Consider the following 19,195-nt stretch of genomic DNA (forward strand, 5'->3'; position numbering starts at 1 on the left):
CTAGCAGCAAACAACTCAAAAGAAAAATGGGCAAGAGACTTGAAAGACATTTCTACAAAAGGGTGTTATGGGCTGAATTGTGCCCTCCCATTGATATGTTGAATTCTTAATCACTATTACCACAGAATATGACTGTATTTGGATATAGAATCTTTGAAGAAGTAATTAAGTTCAAATGAGGTCATTAGGATGGGCCCTGATCCATTATGACTGGTGTCCTTATAAAAAGAGGAGATTGGAACACAGACACACACAGAGGGAAGACGATGTAAAAACAGGGAGAACCAGACATCAGCTACAAATCAAAGAGAGAGACCTCAGAAGAAACTAACCCTATTGACACCTTGATTTTGCACTTCTAGCCTCTAGAATTGTGAGACAATAAGTTTCTGTTGTTTAAGCCACCTAGTCTGTAGTACTTTGTTATAACAGTCCTGGCTAACTAATATAGAAGATATTTGCAAGGCCAAAAATACACAAGGAGTTCTACCTCATTAGTCATCAGAGAAAAGCAAATTAAAACCACGGTGTGATGCTACCATTTAAATGTCTAATAGTGCCAAGTGTTAACTATTACTAAAATTATTGGCTCAGTTTATAGATATTTATAAAACATTATCCCAGGCACTGTTGTAGAGAAAGGAAATTAAGGATGTGGTAAGCATTCAGGGCTCTTCTAATGAGATATATGGGTTCCACAAATAGGCTAACAACTGGTGTTCCTTCAGGGAGATGGTTTTAAAATAGAGGCTCAACATTTATACAGAGATGAGGCTACATCTGTTTGGAAGAACAGCGGAGAAGATCACAAGATCTGCCTCAACCCCTCCCCTACTATTCACAGCAATCCCACTCTAGCCTCAAACTCATCAAAACAGAAGTGTGCAAATAAGGCTGGCTTTATGGGTGTGTGACCTGTACAGTTGTACAGGCCACATACTGAATAAAGACCTGTGCTTAGTTTAATTTTTGCTATTGACTTCTAGGAATTCTTAATAATTTTTAAATAAGAGGCCCCACATTTATTTTCTTTCTTTCTTTCTTTCTTCTTTCTTTCTTTCTTTCTTTCTTTCTTTCTTTCTTTCTTTCTTTCTTTCTTTCTTTCTTTCTTTCCCTTTCTTTCTTTCTTTCTTTCTTTCTTTCTTTCTTTCTTTCTTTCTTTCTTCTTTCTTTCTTTTTTTTAAGATTTTACTCATTTATTCATGAGAGGCAGAGACATAGGCAGAGGAAGACGCAGGCTCTTTGCAGGGAGCCCCAAGTGGGACTTGATCCTGAGATCAAGGGATCAAGGGACTCAAGATCCCAGGGACTTGACCTGGGATCATGCCCTGAGCTGAAGGCAGACGCTCAACCACTGACCCACCCAGGCATCCCAAGGGCCCCACATTTTCATTTTGCACAGGGCCCTTAGTTTAGGTGGCTGGTCCAGCCTGCAGCTAACTACACTTGCAATTCTTATAGCCGTTTAGCACATTCCTTAGGAGTTTTATATGGCCAGGTTGTTGTAGATGCAGACTCTGTGGGCCTACTCCAGAACTACTGAATTAGAATCTGTATTTTAATAGCTCCCCTGGCAATTTAATGCTCATTAAAGTATGAGAAGTGTTCCTTGAGTGCCCCTCGTCCCCTATATGTGCTGATAGTAAAGCTAACCCCTCAGCTCCTCTGGTGGGCATGTGACTTGGCATGGCCAATAAGAGCATTGCATTCCTGGGCAATAGTGATTGGTTTAGAGATACACACGTGATGCATGTAATGCCAAACACACTATTGGAATTTATGTAGGAACTACTCAGCTGAGACCATCTCTTTTTCCCTGGGGCTGCTAGCAGTAAGAGTGACCTGAGTCTGGAGTTGTTGTGGCTACTTCATGAAGCCTAAAAATAAAATCAACATTATGGAAAGACAAGCTAAGAGATTGGGAGAAACTGAGACTTGATGCTATTGCCTTAGCACCTGGGTCAGAGTGTACTTGACGTTAAATCTACCCCTGAACTTTTGAGTTACTTGATCCAATAAATTTCCATTTTCATTTAAGTTCGATTGAGTCAGGTTTTCTACTCTTTAGTACCCAAAGAGACCTGATGGATAAACTCCTGTTCATTTCTACATAAGGTGACTCTCAGAAATAGGTAAATATGTTTCACTGTAATCATATGTGCACATCAGTGTAGGTGCACTTTTTGCTTGAACTATCCAGTTTGGTTATCAAGTTACAGAAATTCAGGGGATAATTACCAAATTTCCCCTTCATTTTACGTTAAGTGATACCAGTCCTGGATCAAAAATATTTTTTCTTTGCTTGTGTTTTTCTGCTATTTCAAAACATGCCTTTCAGTTGTAGTTATTAATGAATGACCAGTCAATTTTAATGTGTAAATAACGTGTTTTCTTTTGGGCTGTAACTTCCTTGGGCAGGAAGGACAAGCAGAAATTGGACATTTCTCCAATGCCTGCCCTTCCCCTCACACCCTTATTCTTTTTGACCTTTAATTGTTGCTTAAGTTCTATTATCTTAAGGAAATGATTAACCAACATTTTTTCTTTAATACAATATCAGAGGTTTTTTTTTCCTTCAAAACATGCCAAACTAAGTTTTATTTATTTCTGACTACCTGGTAGGTAGCTCAATGCCTTGCATAAAGTATTTTCTCAATATGTGTTTACTGAATTCTGTTAAATTATGTCTACACACACTCATAAGCAGGCTAAAGTTGATAATGTTTGTTAAGGTAACAAATCTAACTTTGAATATAGATCATTAGACCTGGAAGAGACTGAGAGATTCTTTAGCTGAACCCTTTTATTACACTCTCTGTTTCTCCCTCTGTATCTCCCTTCCTTCCTCCTTTCCTCTCTCTTTCCCTTTTCCTCCCTGCCTGCCTTCTGTCTGTCTTTTAGAAATAAAACATTATAGATACAACTAAAGCCTGCCCTACTCTTCTCTCTCTTTCTGCCCTCCCCTCTAGGTAAGCTGTATGGTGAAGTTGGTGTGTATCAACCCAGTGTATGATTTATACTTTTATGATGTATTTTAATGTCTGAAAAATTTTATAAATGGAATCATATTAATGTATCCTTCTGCAGTGTGCTTTTCCCCCCACTCATTCTTATATTCTTGAATTTATTCCCATTGATAGATGTGGATTAGCTCTAGAACAAGCTTGTACATGAGCACAAGGAAGCATGTATATAGCTGCTCATTGTGACATTGTTAGTAATAGTGAAAAAGTCAAAACTACTCAATGTAGGGGAATGCATGAGCTATTTCCTATAATGGAATGCCAACCCACATTTAACACAGAACTTCTGTGTTTTACATGGTCCAGAGAGGTTATGTGAAAAACAGATGCCACTCAGGTGCCTAATGGGAAACCTGAACCTGTACTCAGGACTCTAGGTTGAAACCTAGTACTCTTTTTTTTTTTTTTATTAACCTTATATTTAGAAATAACTTCAAACAGAAAAATCATGAAAACAATACATACAAAGAATTCCTATATCTTTTACCAGTTTATTTTTAATATTTTATCACTGTTTTCTCCCTCTCTCCTTCCCTCTTCTTTCTTTTGATAAAATTTCTCTCTCTTTAAAAAAAAATTATCTGAATATAGTTGACACAGAATGTTACATTAGTTTCAGGTATACAATATAGTAATTCACCTTCTCTGTGCTTTATGCTATGGTCACCGCAAGTGAAGCTACTATGTGTTTCCATACAACTCTATTACATCGCTGATTATATTCCCTGTGCTGTGCCTTTTATTCCCATGATTTATTCATTCCATATCTGGAAGCATGTTTGTCAAAATTTCTTTACTAAGCCATCTAAGAGAAGTTGTTTGCATATATTATTGTCTTTTAGCTATACTACAATATGTGTTCATATAGATAAAGATACATTTTTAAGCATTCACATTACAGATATCAAATGCAGGAAATTTAACATCAATACAGCATTTTAAAAACAATCCAGTTTGTATTACTATTTTGTTGACTGTTCTAATAATAATCTCGACAGAAAATCTCCCCTCTTACTTACTCTTGGTATGGGATTCAATTCAGGATCATGTGATGCATTTGGTGGTCAAGCCTAGATTTTAAATGATTGTTATTACCAAAGCTGTAACTATTTTACAGGTGTGCCCTATGTAATTCCTCTTTTCACAAATACCTGCTGACTTTTATTCTTGGTGTAATTGCTATATTCTTGGTGCTGTACATATTATTATTACCAAGAATAAGATTCCAGCCTTGCATGCAAATGTTAATTTAAAGAACAATTTAAGCAGCAACTCCCATACCATGAGGAATTCACAGTAGGACACAGTGAGGGACATGGTGGGACTGAGGTGACCTATTTCAGAAGCTAGGTAAGAGATGCAACATCTCTCTGACTCAGTCTCCTCAGCTATAAGATGGAGATTATAATGCCTGACAAGAGGCTGGGAAGGTAAATAAGGCATGAGAAGAGCCCAGTATAAATTTGTAGAACTCATTTATAGTAGATACTTTTTTTCAATTTGTGCACTGAGATTTAGTTTGTCAAGTGTATGTGCTAAAGGTTATGGCAACTAGTAGCCTTTAAGCTTGTTCACACCAGGAGACGTGGGAGGTGACACTCAAGTCATTTTTTCCCCAGTTTATGACAAAGTTACCTGATTCCTGTGCAAACACAGATAAACTGCTTTCTCTTTTACACGTTTTACCACATAAAATTTCGTTCTGTGCAAAAGATTTTTGTTTATGTTGGCATAGGAAAAGAAATTTGCATCACTTCACTTGAACATTTTGGCTAGCCATACTTACATTCTAAAGCTCATTCATGTAATTTAAAGGGATTTTTCTCTTCTTAGATAACGTGCAATATCTTTATACAGGTAGAATTATTGAGATGGAAAGATAATAATTATATGCATTTATAAAAAGAAAAACATTAGAATTTGGTTTCTATTTTAGTCTTCCAAATAGGACCCACAATGAGTTGATAATGAAAGCTAGTGGTCCTTCACAGGCTTTTAAAATTTATGTTGTTTTCTTTCAGCTGAAAAGCATTTATTGCCAAGCTCTCTGTAATTGCAAAGAAATTGAAGTAGGGAGAAATTGTCAGGATGGCTTGATATTTAACTCCAGTAATTTACTGAAAATAACATCAAATATATCTTTGTGTTATAGTCCCTATTCATATGAGGTAAATTAGTGTACACGATAAAACAAACACCATCATTGCTAATCATTATTAAAAGAAAGTGATACAGATTCTGGGAGCAAAATAGAAAGCTTTTTTCTTTCTTATTCTAAGGGATTATAATAGGACTCTCTTTTTTTAAAAATATTTATTTATTTATTTATTTATTTATGAGATACAGATAGAGAGAGAGGCAGAGATACAGGCAGAGAGAACTTCATCCCAGGACTCCGGATCACGCCCTGGCCAAAGTCAGACACTCAACTGCTAAGCCACCCTGGTGTCCCTATAATAGGACTCTCAATCATAAATAAATGCAATTTAAGAAGCTTAAGCAAAAAACTGTATGATAAAGGTTTTTCATATACTGTAAATCATGAAAGTGATTGAACTTTATTAATAATTAAGACCAAGGATACAGGTGCATTTAGCATTCTCATTCCATTTCTCCTCTTTGGCCTTTTCTGCTCATGTTTATTCTTTTCACTCTATGTTTGCAGACCATCCTCCTTTTATTCTGGTCACATGGAGAAGAATATGATTGACAACAGCTTCTAAACTTTGCATCTAAAATTCTGTCACTGAAGAGAGTCTCTTTTTTCTAAAACTCCTGGGGAGAGACTTTGGCCCAGCTTAGGACAAGGTTGCACCTCTAGCCCAATTGTTATGACCAGAGGCAAGTCCTGGGGCAGGACTCATCCACATTGGATGAGGATACCTCACATTGATATGGGAGAGCTAAGTTTTTGTCTCATGGAGTCGAAGAATGAATCTTGCGGACAACGGAGAATAAGTAAAGTGATAGAAGTTTATTAAGCAAAGATACAGAGAAAGTTCTAAGAAGTGAGAGGGGACAACCCAGCAATTGCACTGCTGGGGATTTACCCCAAAGATACAGATGCAGTGAAACGCCAGGACACCTGCACCCCGATGTTTCTAGCAGCAATGTCCACAATAGCCAAACTGTAGAAGGAGCCTTGGTGTCCATCGAAAGATGAATGGATAAAGAAGATGTAGTCTATGATACAATGGAATATTACTCAGCCATTAGAAACGACAAATACCCACCATTTGCTTCGACGTGGATGGAACTGGAGGGTATTATGCTGAGTGAAGTAAGTCAATTGGAGAAGGACAAACATTATATGGTCTCATTTATTTGGGGAATATAAAAAATAGTGAAAGGGAATAAAGGGGAAAGGAGAGAAAATGAGTGGGAAATATCAGAAAGGGAGACAGAACATGAGAGACTCTGGGAAACGAACAAGGGGTGGTAGAAAGGGAGGTGGGTGGGGGGTGGGGGTGACTGGGTGACGGGCACTGAGGGGGGCACTTGATGGGATGAGTACTGGGTGTTATTCTATATGTTGGCAAATTGAACACCAATAAAAAATAAATTTATAAAAAAAAAGTGAGAGGGGTCTGGACAGGGTTGCCACTGAGGGCTTTTTGGCTGGCCTTTTATTGAGAACCTAGCCAGGGAGCCCACAGCCTTGAGATTTCTTTGTTCTGCCTCGATTTCTTTGTTCTGTCTCGAGTAATTGACATACGGCTTTTTTGGGGTCTGGTGAATCTGTGTGATTGCTTGCTAACCATCAAAGGGAGGTACTCTCTAGTATTTTGGAGCTAGGGAGCCTAATTTATTTATTTATTTTTGTTTTTATTGTCTTATCTCTGTTTCCTTGGGATGGGTAGAAGCCTGACTCTGGGACCTCTCCAGTGTCCTTGGGATTTATAGGAGCCCACAGATTTATGGGAGCTCTTTCCCTGCCTAGCTCCATCTGCCCCTAGCTCATTCCTACAGTCAACTGCAGCTGACCAGGGTGACACCAAAGAAACATGTGGAGAAGGAAAGGGGTAGTTTTTAGAAAAGGGAAGGTGGGGAGACAATATATGACCACCATAAGGGTGTACTCTATCCATTCTTTGAAAAAATAATTTCTGATGGCCTATTGCATTCATTTTGATTAATTCAGATACAGATAGCAGGACGAGCAGTGATTTAAACAGTGATTTAAAAGTATTATTCTTGGAGCACTTGGCTCGTTGAGTCAGAGGAGCATGAACTTTTGACCTTGAGGTCATGAGTTTGAGCCCCATGTTCAGTGTAGAGATTAAATAAATCTTTAAACAAATAAATAAAAATAGTAGTCTCATCTTAAAAGTAAGAGATAGGTGCTCCAGGGAAGCTCCTCAAAATCATCTGGGACATAGCCTTCTTCCATCTTTATGCTCCACTATCCCCAGTGCATAGCTTCTATCTCCAGGACACCTTATGGTCCCACATGGCTGCTGGAGCTCTAGCTATCATGCCCAATTTCCAGTCAGGAAGGAGGAAGAGGGGAGAGAGGAGGGGAAAAGATTTATCCATTTGTCTGACTCCCTCTTTAAAAAAACTTCCTGGAAATCCTTCTAACAGCTTCTATGTATATTTCATTGAGTGGAACTCAGTCAGTCACATGGCCACACCTCATGGCAAAGGAGGCTAGAAAATATCTTTTAATGGGATGCCTTGTTGCTTCATTGCTAGAGGAGCTCTGTTAAGTAAGAATGTGAGAATAGATGTTGAATAGACAATTAGAAGTCTCTATCATATTTACTATGAGACAGATACTGGTAAATGGGAACACAATAAATATGATATGTAAAAGTGGCACAAGATGTCCACCTTGTGTCCCTAAGGTGGCACAAGATGAGGGGAAGAGTCCAGTACCAGGTGGAGACGTTAGCCTGACAGGGAAAATGTGTACCTCTTTTGTTTTATGGAGCTAAGGGGAGAAGATAGGTGAACATAAGTTTGTAGATGGGGTAGAGTGAGGGGGAAGGGCTTCCACTGATCCACATCAGTTGTCTCTGAGAAGAGAAGGTGATGGAAGAATTGCTGCTAAAAAATAGTGAACAAAGGCAAAAAGTTTCTTTTCACAAGGAGGAACAATTAAATGGATGGTTCTCAACCCTAGCAATGCATAAAATACCCACATGAAAAAATATCAATGAGGCTGACATGGTGAGCAGGCTTTGGTAATTTTTTTCCAGGTGATTCTAATGTTTAGGTGAGTGAGAACCACTGGTCCATTTCTAAACAGCCAATTTGGTGTAGGTTGTAAGAGATCTGGACTAGGAGTCAGGAAAGTAGGAATTGCCCCCTGCACATATCACCAAACCAACCCGCAGCTTCATTTAGAAAATGAAGATTTTCTAAATTGAAACACAATTAGATGGCAACATTTGAAACATTTGAAACAACAAGTAAATAAGCACATTCTATGCAATATCTCTACTTGGCTATTTTAGGTAGAATTTAGTGACATTTCCTTAAGCCAAAGTTCCTATCAACTATGGGAATGCCCAGTCTTTTAGAATTCAGCTGTTGTTTTTCTGAGTAAGCTATTTAATTAATGTTCTGTAAGGTGAAGTCCCCGTTTGCTCATTTTCTTTAATACATTATGTAATTCACCTGGCCCTGGTTATCAGCCAGAGAGCTATCTAATTAGCACGGTGGCTCAAAACATTTCCTCTTGAAGAATTGAAAGATATTGTTTGAGTACTGAAGTATTGTTAACTCCACCATATCATCCCTTTGAAGTAACGGTTTTGGTCAAAAGTAAAAAAGGTGGTTGGAAAACCTGTCATGTTGAAATGATCTAAGGAAAAGAAAACTGCACAGTTGAAAAGAAAAATGCTTCTGTTTATATCATATGATTGCTTTCTCATCAATTAACTCAGTGGCAGAGAAGCAACAATGATAGTGATAAAATAATAGAGTGTTATGATAGGGCCTCAGAAAATACATTGAGGTCTGAAAGCTATTGGATACCTTCATGCAATATTGATCTCCTTCTCATATGAAGCAGATGGAATTAATAGATTGGACCATTGTTTATTCATTCATTCTTTCAAGAAACATTTGTGGAGCACCCCACTATGTGGCAGGCACTCTTCTAAGCATTAAAGATTTATGGTAAGAAAAAGCAGACAAAATTCCTGCCCTCCTGGATCTTTAATTGTAGTAGGTGAGAGTGAACAGATTAATGTCTAAAATATGCAGCATACTTGATTTTAGATAGTGATGAGTGTTTTGACAAAGGAAAAGCAAAGGAGTAGGAAGTATGGGCTGTGGTTGGAGGGTTGCAATTTTAGATAGAGTGACTAGGGAAGGCTTAAAGGTAGTGTGTTCATGAGCATTGCAACAGTCTTAGAGAAGAGCATTCCAGGAAGAAGGAATAGCAAGAGCAGAGGCCGTGAGGTACTTACTGGGTGGCCAGTGAGACAGACAGTGGTAAACTAGGTAGGGCCTCATAGGTCACCATAGTGACTTACACTGCTATTGCTTGTGGGATAGGAAGCTGTTCCAGGTTTTAAACAGACAAGTATTGTTTTAGCAGGATCTTTTAGGTACATACAATTGTGCTGTTGAAGATAGACTTTAGGAGACTTTTGCAATAACCCAAGCAAGGGGTAATAGTGATTGAACTAGGGTGATCAAATTGAGGTAGTAAGAAGTGATTTAATTTCTGGATATATTTTGAAGGTAGGGTGGATAGGATTTCCGGATAGAGTAGACATGAAGAATGAGAACAGCAACAAAAAGAGTCAAGGATAATACCTAGATTTGTGAGCACTTGAAAAATGTCAATACTATTTACTGAGATAGGGATATCTGTGAGAGCAGAAGGCTTAACATATCATCTCATTTGGGTGTTATAGGTCATGAGGACATACAAATGGATGTCAGACTGTTGAGTGAGTCTGGAGTTCAGGGTAGAGGCCAGACTAATCTGTTTTCATGATGTGTAGATAGATAGTACTTAAAGCCACAAGAATTGATGACATCACCAAAGGAGAAATGAAGGCCTGAGCTTTGGGGTCTCCAATGTTTATGTGACAGAGACACTAGGGGAAAGCAGACAAAGAGGCTGAGAATGAGTGGTCAAAGAAAAAGGTCATGGCTTGTAGTGTCTGTGGAGTGAAGTGAAGAAAGTATTGAAGGAAGCAGAAAGGGTCAGGTAATCAAGTCTTTTAGCAAGGTACACCAAGGTCAGAATCCCTGTTACAGAAAATAGGACAAGGAGAGAACACCTGAAACTCCAGTGATTGCCCAAAGTCACACAGTTGGCATGGGGTAGATCTGAAATGATAACTCCTGGTTGTTTGACCTTAATCCAAGATCTTAAAGGGAAAATAAAATAAGAAAGTTTAGTTCACCTACTTGCAACAGCAGGTATATTTGTAGTTCTATGAGCTTTTTTGCAATTTCTTTGCTAAATGAGGATTTCCAGTGCTTAACAAAACAAAAGAAACAAAATGGAAATTTAAAAAACCCCACAGGAGTTTTAAAGAGCATTTTTGAAAATGAACATTTCATTGAAGTGATGAAGATAAGTTGAATCTACCATATATTGTGTTTCCAAAGCAATTCTGGGTTTGTCTTTTTTTTTTTTTTTTTTTTTTTTTTTGTGCATTACAATTGCTTCTCCACGTTGCTCAGGGCTTTAGTAAGCTCCCTCCCATCTCTCACAGGGTTCTGCATAGGCTTCCTCTATTCAATCAAATGCAATCTCCAAAGTGGCACATTGAAGGGAATGTGCAATGAATACTAAAAAAGGAAAAATGAACCTGCAAATACGTGGCAGCTGGCAGCTTCTTAAAATCCTAATCTCATTTAATGAAATACAAATGATTTTCAGTTTCAGCAACAGAGACCAAAAAAAAAAAAAAAAAAAAAAACAACTTCTATATTGAATACCAAAGGGCCAAAATGAGGGCCAAACTTCATTTAAATCCAGATAAGAAGAGGTTTGGGGTGAGTATCACATCCTTTAGTATCTAGTGAATATCAAATTTTGCATGTTTACTAGGAAGTCCTAAACACCGAAACAAAAGCAGATGTACAGTGGGAATTGAGGGTCAGTGCTGCTTAGTAGGTGGACAGCACTGGTCCTGCACTCCCTCCCTAACAGTGAGTTTTGACCTTTGCAGGTCCTCTAGTGCTCTTTCCTCACCTCCTCTTTACTCCACACGTCTACCAGCTACCAACATTCCTTGCCTCTCTCTACTGTCCCATACCTCATATTCCCATTCTTGCTGAATCCATTTAGGCATCTATCTCTCCCTCCCCCACCCTAACCGCCAACTGGTTTTCATGTGTCTATAAGGATTTATATACAAAAGGAATTATTACAGGAATTTTTTAAAAAGATTTTATTTATTTATTCATGAGAGACAGAGAGAGAGGCAGAGACATAGGCAGAGGGGGAAGCAGGCTTTCTGCAGGGAGCCTGTTGTGGGACTTGGTCTGCAGAACCAGGATCATGACCTGAGCCAAAGGCAGACCCTCAACCACTGAGCCACTCAGGTGCCCCCAGGAATGGGTTTAATAGTGAAAAATTGGAAACAATCTAAATGTCCATTAACAGAATAGGAAAATATATTAAAACACATTTATTCTATGGAATACTATTCAACTGCTGAAAAGAATAAGACAAAGCTATATATAACAACATGTGAGGATTTCTAACATATATTGCTAGGTGAAAATAGCAAGTCACAGAGCAATACCATATGTTAACCATTTGGGTTAAAAAAAAAGGAAAGAAAAACATTAACTTGTTGAGAGTCACTACTTGAGATGAAGGGGGTGGGGCACAGGAAGCAGGGGTGTGAAGAGGTACTGTCACTTTTCATCCCATTTACAGTTTTTTAAAGTGTTTTTTCATGAATTACCATGTAGCTTAAAAATTAAGTTTAGAAATGTCACTGTTGTATTCTTTCTCACTTCTAATAATATTCTCAAACAGGATATGAACAGAAAGAAAACGGTCAGGTTTATTGACTTCCGTATCTCACACTTGGGTTCCAGGGCTTGACTACGATTTCCTTCCTGTGCTCTGATAGAATCACTAGCTTTAGGTATGCCTTTATGGTAGAAACAGCATTTTGTTTTGCTTGAATTTTTGACCCAATAATCTCGGGAGAGAGCTATGTTTCTGTAATACTTGTGTAGTATCGTGGGCTTTGTTTTTTTCTTTTCGTAAAGTTAGGCCAGAATCCTCTTACCAACCCAAACAAAAAATAGACCATTTAAGAAAAAGTTCTTAATGTGCTGCTAAATGCTAATTATAAATATTAGAGAATAGGTTGTTTTCCTGAATATAAGCATAAAGGAAATGCAGCTTCAGAAAATTGATGGAAATACGAGATATAAAAGATGCAGAGTATTTATCCTAAATTAAGTTGAAATGTGAAATTAGCACAATGGCTAAAGGAGTTTTAACATGAAACATTAATTGGGATTTAATGATGTAATTTTATCAGTGAGGAAGAGACATAATAACATTCCATCAATCCTTTGTTGGAGCTCCTTGTAATATTGCCTTAACTGTAGCTTCTAGGAACGAGGTACACAATCCATTCTATGAATCAGAATCCAATTATTTTATATTGGTTTCATGCTTTTACCCAAGAGAAATCCATAAATTGTTTTTAATCACTTCTTTTATTTTAAATCAATAGTGTCTGCCAAGTGGATAACATTTCCCATTAAAACATCACCTTCTGTAATTGGTATAATTACTTTGTAAAGAGATAAACTGCAACACAGTTTGACAATCTTTGGGTTTATAAAATCTAATTATGTTCACTACACAATATTTTATTCTCAGTGATCACAAAAAGAGCATAAACTTGAACAAAACCCAAACATTTATGGTAAAATAATTGGAAAGAAACAAGTTAATTATTACATGTAGAACTGGCTCCATTACTCTCTGAGAGGAGCTCCTTTTTATGCAACTGTTCAGGAAGGTTGTTTGAGGGTGTTCTGATCCCTTTCACCTAGGCTGGCAGTCTTGTGGTTGGAGATGGAGGGTACAATTCCAAGATACGGGCCTTTCAAGAAGGGCCAGAGCCCAGGTCACCCAGGTTTGGAAGAGAGAATCCCCAGACTGGGATTTTCATCCTACAAGCATAGGCTGATGCAAAAAAAGGTTGTTGGGGACAGGCATGACCTTCAACGTCTGTTTCAGCAGATTTGCTTTCACCTATTTTACATTTTGTGCTTCTGCAACAGATTTCATTTGGAGAAAGGGTATGAGTTGCTAAAATTAATTTTTGAAAACCTCTGCTCTATGCCAAAGTCACGTGCTGCCTCTATGTCAAAGGGAGGATGACTGAAAAAATAAAAAAAAGGGGGGGGAAAGCTGGAAAAACCCTTTGATTGAACCAGCAGGGCAAACAGCAGCCCACATTACATGAGAACCACATGCTAAAACTCAAAAGCCTTTTTATATCATCAATTGTTCTCTAACTTTGGCAAAAACACATCCCTAATTTTAAAAAATGATAAAACACACATGTAAACCAAGAAAACACCCCCAAACTATACCTCACTTGTGCCTACCCCTATTGCTTCAAGATAAGAAAAGGGAGGTCAGATGTGAAGAAGATACTAGAATAGGAGGGAATTGGATGTCCCTTAATCAGCTTTAGCATTGTCTGAAACTGGGGTTCCATTTTGCTTCAGCATCATTGAGGATTAATCTGCTTTTCTTTCTTTGCATTTCTCTCCCCTTCTTCCTTCTTCCTTTTCAACGGTTTCTTAAGGGACTTTTCCTGCCTCTTTCTCTCTTCCTCCTGCTCCTTAACCCATATACCAATAAGCATGACATCTCCATTTGGGAAGCAACAATTTACAAACTCAGAGACTCAGAGAAAGAAAGTTAATAATAAGCAGGATGGAAAGATAAAAAGATTTACACACTTGTCCTCAAGTCTACAGAAGATTCTGGGTGAGAAAGGCAGGTCGCGGAGGGGTGGGATGAGAGCCAACTTGTACAGGAGACAAAGAAGTAGAGATATTAGGTACTGGAGAATTTTTCCATAGAAGGAATTTAAAGTGGCAAGCTGATTCTCGCACACTGGCTCCTACCTGTGATTCAGATGGCAATGTCAGTGTCCCTTCCTGGGAGAAAGCTTCCCTGACTGCCCAGCAAAAAGTGGCCACCAAATCACTCTCCACTATATTACCTCATTTTACCTCTCTACACAGATTTATTTATCTGGAATTTTTCTTCTTTATTTTTTTATGCCTCTTTCCAGCCCATTCTTATCCCCTTCCCCTAAAATATAAGCTCCTTGAGGAGCATATATTGTCTGTTTCTTGCTCCTAGAATATAAGCCCCAAGGCTTCAGGGACTTGGCTGATTTTATTAACATCTGTATTGCTCAAAGTGCCTTGCACATTCAATACTTCAATGGATAGTTGTTGAGAAAAAAAAAATCATAGATAGAGGGACACCTGAGTGGCTCAGTGGTTGAACATCTACCTTTGGTTTGGGGCATGGTCCTAGGGTTCTGGGATCGAGTTCCTCATCGGGCTCCCTGCAGGCAGGGAGCCTGCTTCTCCCTCTGCCTATGCCTCTGCCTCTCTCTTTCTGTCTTTCGTGAATAAATAAGTAAAATCTTAAAAAAAAATCATATAAAGAAAACCCTTTCTCACTGATGATGTTGCATTGTGATGAAGCAATGGAAATTTTCCCTGAGTTGGAGCAATGGCAGGCACATTGCTTCCACGATAGGTATAGCCCCAGTTTTTAGTCCATTGGGACCAACAAGAGCTAATGGCAAAGATGGAACTAGAAGTATCTTCTCTGTACTGAACAGTAATGTGGGTATGGAAAAGACACCATAGGAAGAGAAAGGAGCCTCCTATCTCCAGGAGACAAGAAGAGTTCTAAAGGAGGTGCTCACTGCAACGGAAGCATACATAGATCAACTAATGCTGCAATCCCTTAAGCTTAACAGAAACTTTTTTTGTCTTCATCAGGTTGATAAACATCAAAGATTTGTCTCCATCTTTTGCTGTTTCTTTTCATTTTTTTTGGAAGATTTTATTTATTTTATTCATGAGAGATACACAGAGAGAGGCAGAGGAAGAAACAGACTCCCCATAGGGAGCCCGATGTGGGACTCAATCCCAGGATTCCAGGATCACGACTTGAGCCCTGAGCTGGAGGCAGATGCTTAACCACTGAGCTACCCAGGCGTCCCTCTTTTGCTATATCTATACCAAGTACTACCTGCCTTTTTGCTTCACTCTATTCCCCATTCAAAGAAACTAAAGGAAAGGCATATGATCATTTACAAGTCAAGATATTTGATATTAGCATTTCATTAGTGATTTAAAATATACTTTTAGAATATGTAAAGTACAATAAACACACATATTTTAAGGTAAACAATAGAAATTCATAGCAAGGAGTACGTGTTTTAGACTGTGAATAGTAATGTTTCATTTTGGAAATGATGACTTTAGTAAATGATATAAAGTAAAGTAAAGATTGTCAACGCAAAAAAAAAAGTGAATTATAACAAATTGTTATACCCTGGACATTAAAGTCTTCATAAATAGAGTGACTATATGATTTATCATCCAAATGGGATGGTTCTAAGAGTGAAAGCATGCACTGGTTATAATTAACACTCTAACAACGGACCATAAACCAGCATAAACCAGAGTGTATGGTCATCTTCTTCATGGGGACACTTAATGATAACAAAACTGCTTTTAGGTTTTTTTTTTAATTTTTGAAAAAACAAAGCAAAATAGTTATGAAAATTAAACTTGCTTCTCTCCTTGCAAACAAACACTAATGTCTCAATTTTTAAGAAGTATTCTCAATGTTTATTTCACCACCACATGCCATGTATTATTTATCTTTCGTACAATAGAGAGATCTGTTCTGTGCCCTGTAATGAGGGGAAATAAAAAGGATATAATTATTGATACTTTTTTAAAATATAGAAGGTGTACCTAATATTAGTGCTTCCTTTGTGACTGTGAAGTATGTTCTATCTTTGGATCTTAGCTCTCTAACTTTAAAAAATAGGATAGAATTAAATTTATGTTGAGCAGGAGATCCAGCTACAGATTGCAAGGCAGCTTTCCCATGTTAGCTTTGACTATGCAGCTTTACTTTTCCAAGAGTGAAATTGTATTGAAGTGGTTTTCCAAAATGTTTTGTGGAAAATAAGAATTAATAGATGGCAACTCCTCATTCATGATCCCCAAACAGGAAACAAATTCATCAGGCAAAAGGGTCTGTTCTGGAATAGTTTCGTTGGGTGAAGCATTTTCCAAGAGCATGGTTGTTTCTCCCTCAACTGAATTTTGCATGTCCAGAGGACTTCTTTCTCCTTGATTTAAAATGAGGCTTAATTCTTCAAGAAATAGTGTGTTGCTTAGCGAATTCATACTTGAGACAGAAAAAGCAAAATTAGGGTATTTTTTAAACCTGGCATTTCCCCCCAGGTCTGAGGAATCAGCCAGTGGTTTGAGAGTTGAGGAAGATGTTTCATCTTTTTTGCTGAGATGGTTTCCTCCAGTGAGAAAATTCGAAATCTGGGGTTTATACCCAGTGCTGAGACCAGGAATATACACAACTGTAGTGTTGGTGAGTAGTGAGTTTTGCAGGCAGTCTCTTGTCTCCAGGGATCCTGTATTCTTTTCCGCCTTGTAGTCTGTGGGTTTGTGTTCTTCTGGGAGAAAGATTTCTATCTCTGTAATCACTGGATCAGCATATAGGACCTGTTCACTGGAATTATTATTCATAAATTCACTTTGTTTCTAGGAAGAAAGATTTTGTTTTTATTGTACAAAAGGCATTTAAAGGAGCTAACTGGATAATTAAATAAAGACTGGAATTCTGTTTTTTTTTTCCCCTCCCTCTTCTGATATTGTTTCTCTTCCCATACAATTTCCTCCTTTTGTTATCCTGCTCAATTCCAAATCTTTATTAAATGTTCCCACAATAAGACTAAAGAGAGAAATAATAAAAATAGTCTCTGTTTTAAGAACGTGTCTTGGTTTAAAAATTTTAAAGAGAAAGACATATCTTGCACATTAACTTGCATATTTTTTCAGTACCTTTTAATATTTGGAAGTTTAATAAGTTGGAATATTTCTTAATATCATGGAGCCTTACTATGAGAAAATATCTCTGCTTAAATAAAAAAAAGGAACATGGGATAATCTTGTTTTGTTTCTATTTTCAAATAATGTAGTAATAAATGCTTGGTGCTGAGGTTCTCACAGTGTGCAGCTACTCACACTTCAGATATGAACAGGAGGGTTGGTAAAGAAAGTTTTTATCTGTTTAAAACCCTGATGACTCTTCTGGGTGAGAAAATGACTCAAGGCCTTGCAGCTGGTGGCTGGCAAATAACTCCCACCCAATGCTGTTATAAAATTATAGCCACTTGCCATGGACTGAGTGTTTGTGTTCCTCCAGAATTTCTGTTGAAGCCCTAATCCCTAGTGTGATGATAGTAAGAGGTGGAGCCTTTGATGAGTAATTAGGTCATGACTGTGGAACTTTCATGAATAGAATTAGTGCCCTTCCAAGAAGACACATGAGATTGTGATGTCTCCTGCCCTGTGAGGATACTGCAAGATGGTGGCCATCTGCAGGAGAGCTCTCACCAGGAACTCAGCCTGCCAGTGTCTTAATCTTGGACTTAACAGCCTTCAGGACTATGAGAAATAATGTTTGTCGCTTAAGCCATCCAGTCTCTGGTATTTTGTTATAGCAGTCCAAGCTGACTAGAACACTACCCCCTTAGTCTTTGGGCAGAAAACAAAACTTCATCTGAAGGTTCATTTCTAATTCCTAGGAGCCCAGAATGGGAAGGAAGTTTGGCAAAAAGGAAGAGCTTGACTAAAGCAGAATGAAGTGTTGTTCAAATTTTCTTCAGGCTCAGCCTCCTTTGGGAACATGTCAGGTTTGGGTTGGAAAGGGCAGACAGGTAGTCAAAGGTCAGATAAAAGCCAAAGAAACTAGGTATGTTATAAGAAATGAAGAATGCAAGGTGGCTGTGTTCCATAGAAGGAGGCGTTTTCCATACTTGGGACTGGCCACTGAGTGATGTCGGTGGAAGTCAGAACACAGTGAGGGACACAGAAGAGCAACAGGGACCATTCCAGAGTGAAGACAATAAAGGAAGAAGAGGATCTGACTATCACAAGGTCAGGGACCATTCTCTGAGCCACAGATAATCCCCAGTTCCCTTGGATAATAGTGGGGGAACAAGATAGAACTACCAAGTGGAAAGAATATCAAGATTACAGTATTTATTATCTGTAGTTTGATGAATATATGCTTGTCCTTCAGTTACTTGATAACTATGTACTTTGTTACATATGTCGGTCCGGTTGTTCTAGATCATGCCTCCACTACTGGTAGGCAACATTACCTCCTTCAAAATCAGCCACGTGCACACCCTTTCTCATCTTCAAGTATCCAGAAACAGGAATCCTCCCTTTGCCTAAGACAACCCTTTCTACTTCATCCCTTTTGACCATCCCCTCCCCTCTTCTTCACAGTCTTGTTTGATCAATATTCCCTCTGTCTCTGTAGTCGTAGCTGTTCTTAAGCCTGTCCAATTTAGTATAAACATACTTCTGACTCACATCCCTCTGAAGCTACTGTTGTTCCTTCATTGCATAAGGATACAAGAGCTGACCATGTGTCAGCGTAGCTTTTCTACTTCCCTTTTAGAAGAATGTTTTCATTCTCAGCTTCTGCTTCCTCACTTCCTAAGCATTTCTGAATTCACCAGTAACCTCCCCCTTGTCACATTCCGTGGAATATAGACCCTCTACAAAGTGGCCAGCACCATGGATCCTTGCTTCTTGATGCATTGCTCATTCTCTGACCCTCTTCTTCTGCCTCTCTTGTAGATCCTGGTCTATTCCAATGGAAAAGCCCTTAGTTAACTCCTCATTGTCATTAGCAGTAGTTTTCAACCCCTTAACAGTGTTCTCAACCTCAGCTGCATAGTGGAATCACTTGGAAAACTTTGGATAATACCGATGCCTGCATCTCCCCATGCCCTCCCTCCCCTAGAGATCCTGGGATGTGACTGGGGCATCAGGATTCCAATAGGCAACCAAGGCTGAGAACTACTACCTTAGGGACTTCTCTGGAGTTTGGTAAGGAATTGGATAACAGG

General features: G+C 38.4%; 1 protein-coding gene and 1 long non-coding RNA gene across 3 annotated transcripts in view; one reads left to right on the forward strand and one right to left on the reverse strand.

Annotated features, from left to right (window-relative positions):
- LOC125755123 (uncharacterized) overlaps positions 1-6,461 on the forward strand; it is a 30,485-nt gene extending 24,024 nt beyond the window's left edge. For both annotated transcript variants that reach the window (XR_007410800.1, XR_007410801.1), the window contains exon 3: positions 5,689-6,461. This is a non-coding gene — a long non-coding RNA (uncharacterized LOC125755123). The remainder of the gene's footprint in view (positions 1-5,688) is intronic.
- Positions 6,462-11,417: 4,956 nt separating this feature from the next.
- Positions 11,418-19,195, reverse strand: part of IL23R (interleukin 23 receptor) — a 65,592-nt gene continuing 57,814 nt past the window's right edge. The window contains exon 11 of the mRNA XM_025428076.3: positions 11,418-16,811. Within this exon, the coding sequence (XP_025283861.1) occupies positions 16,158-16,811 (654 nt within the window). The 3' untranslated portion in view covers positions 11,418-16,157. The remainder of the gene's footprint in view (positions 16,812-19,195) is intronic.

The sequence above is a fragment of the Canis lupus genome, chromosome 5 (assembly GCF_003254725.2).
Source record: "Canis lupus dingo isolate Sandy chromosome 5, ASM325472v2, whole genome shotgun sequence".
NCBI classification, from domain to species: domain Eukaryota; kingdom Metazoa; phylum Chordata; class Mammalia; order Carnivora; family Canidae; genus Canis; species Canis lupus.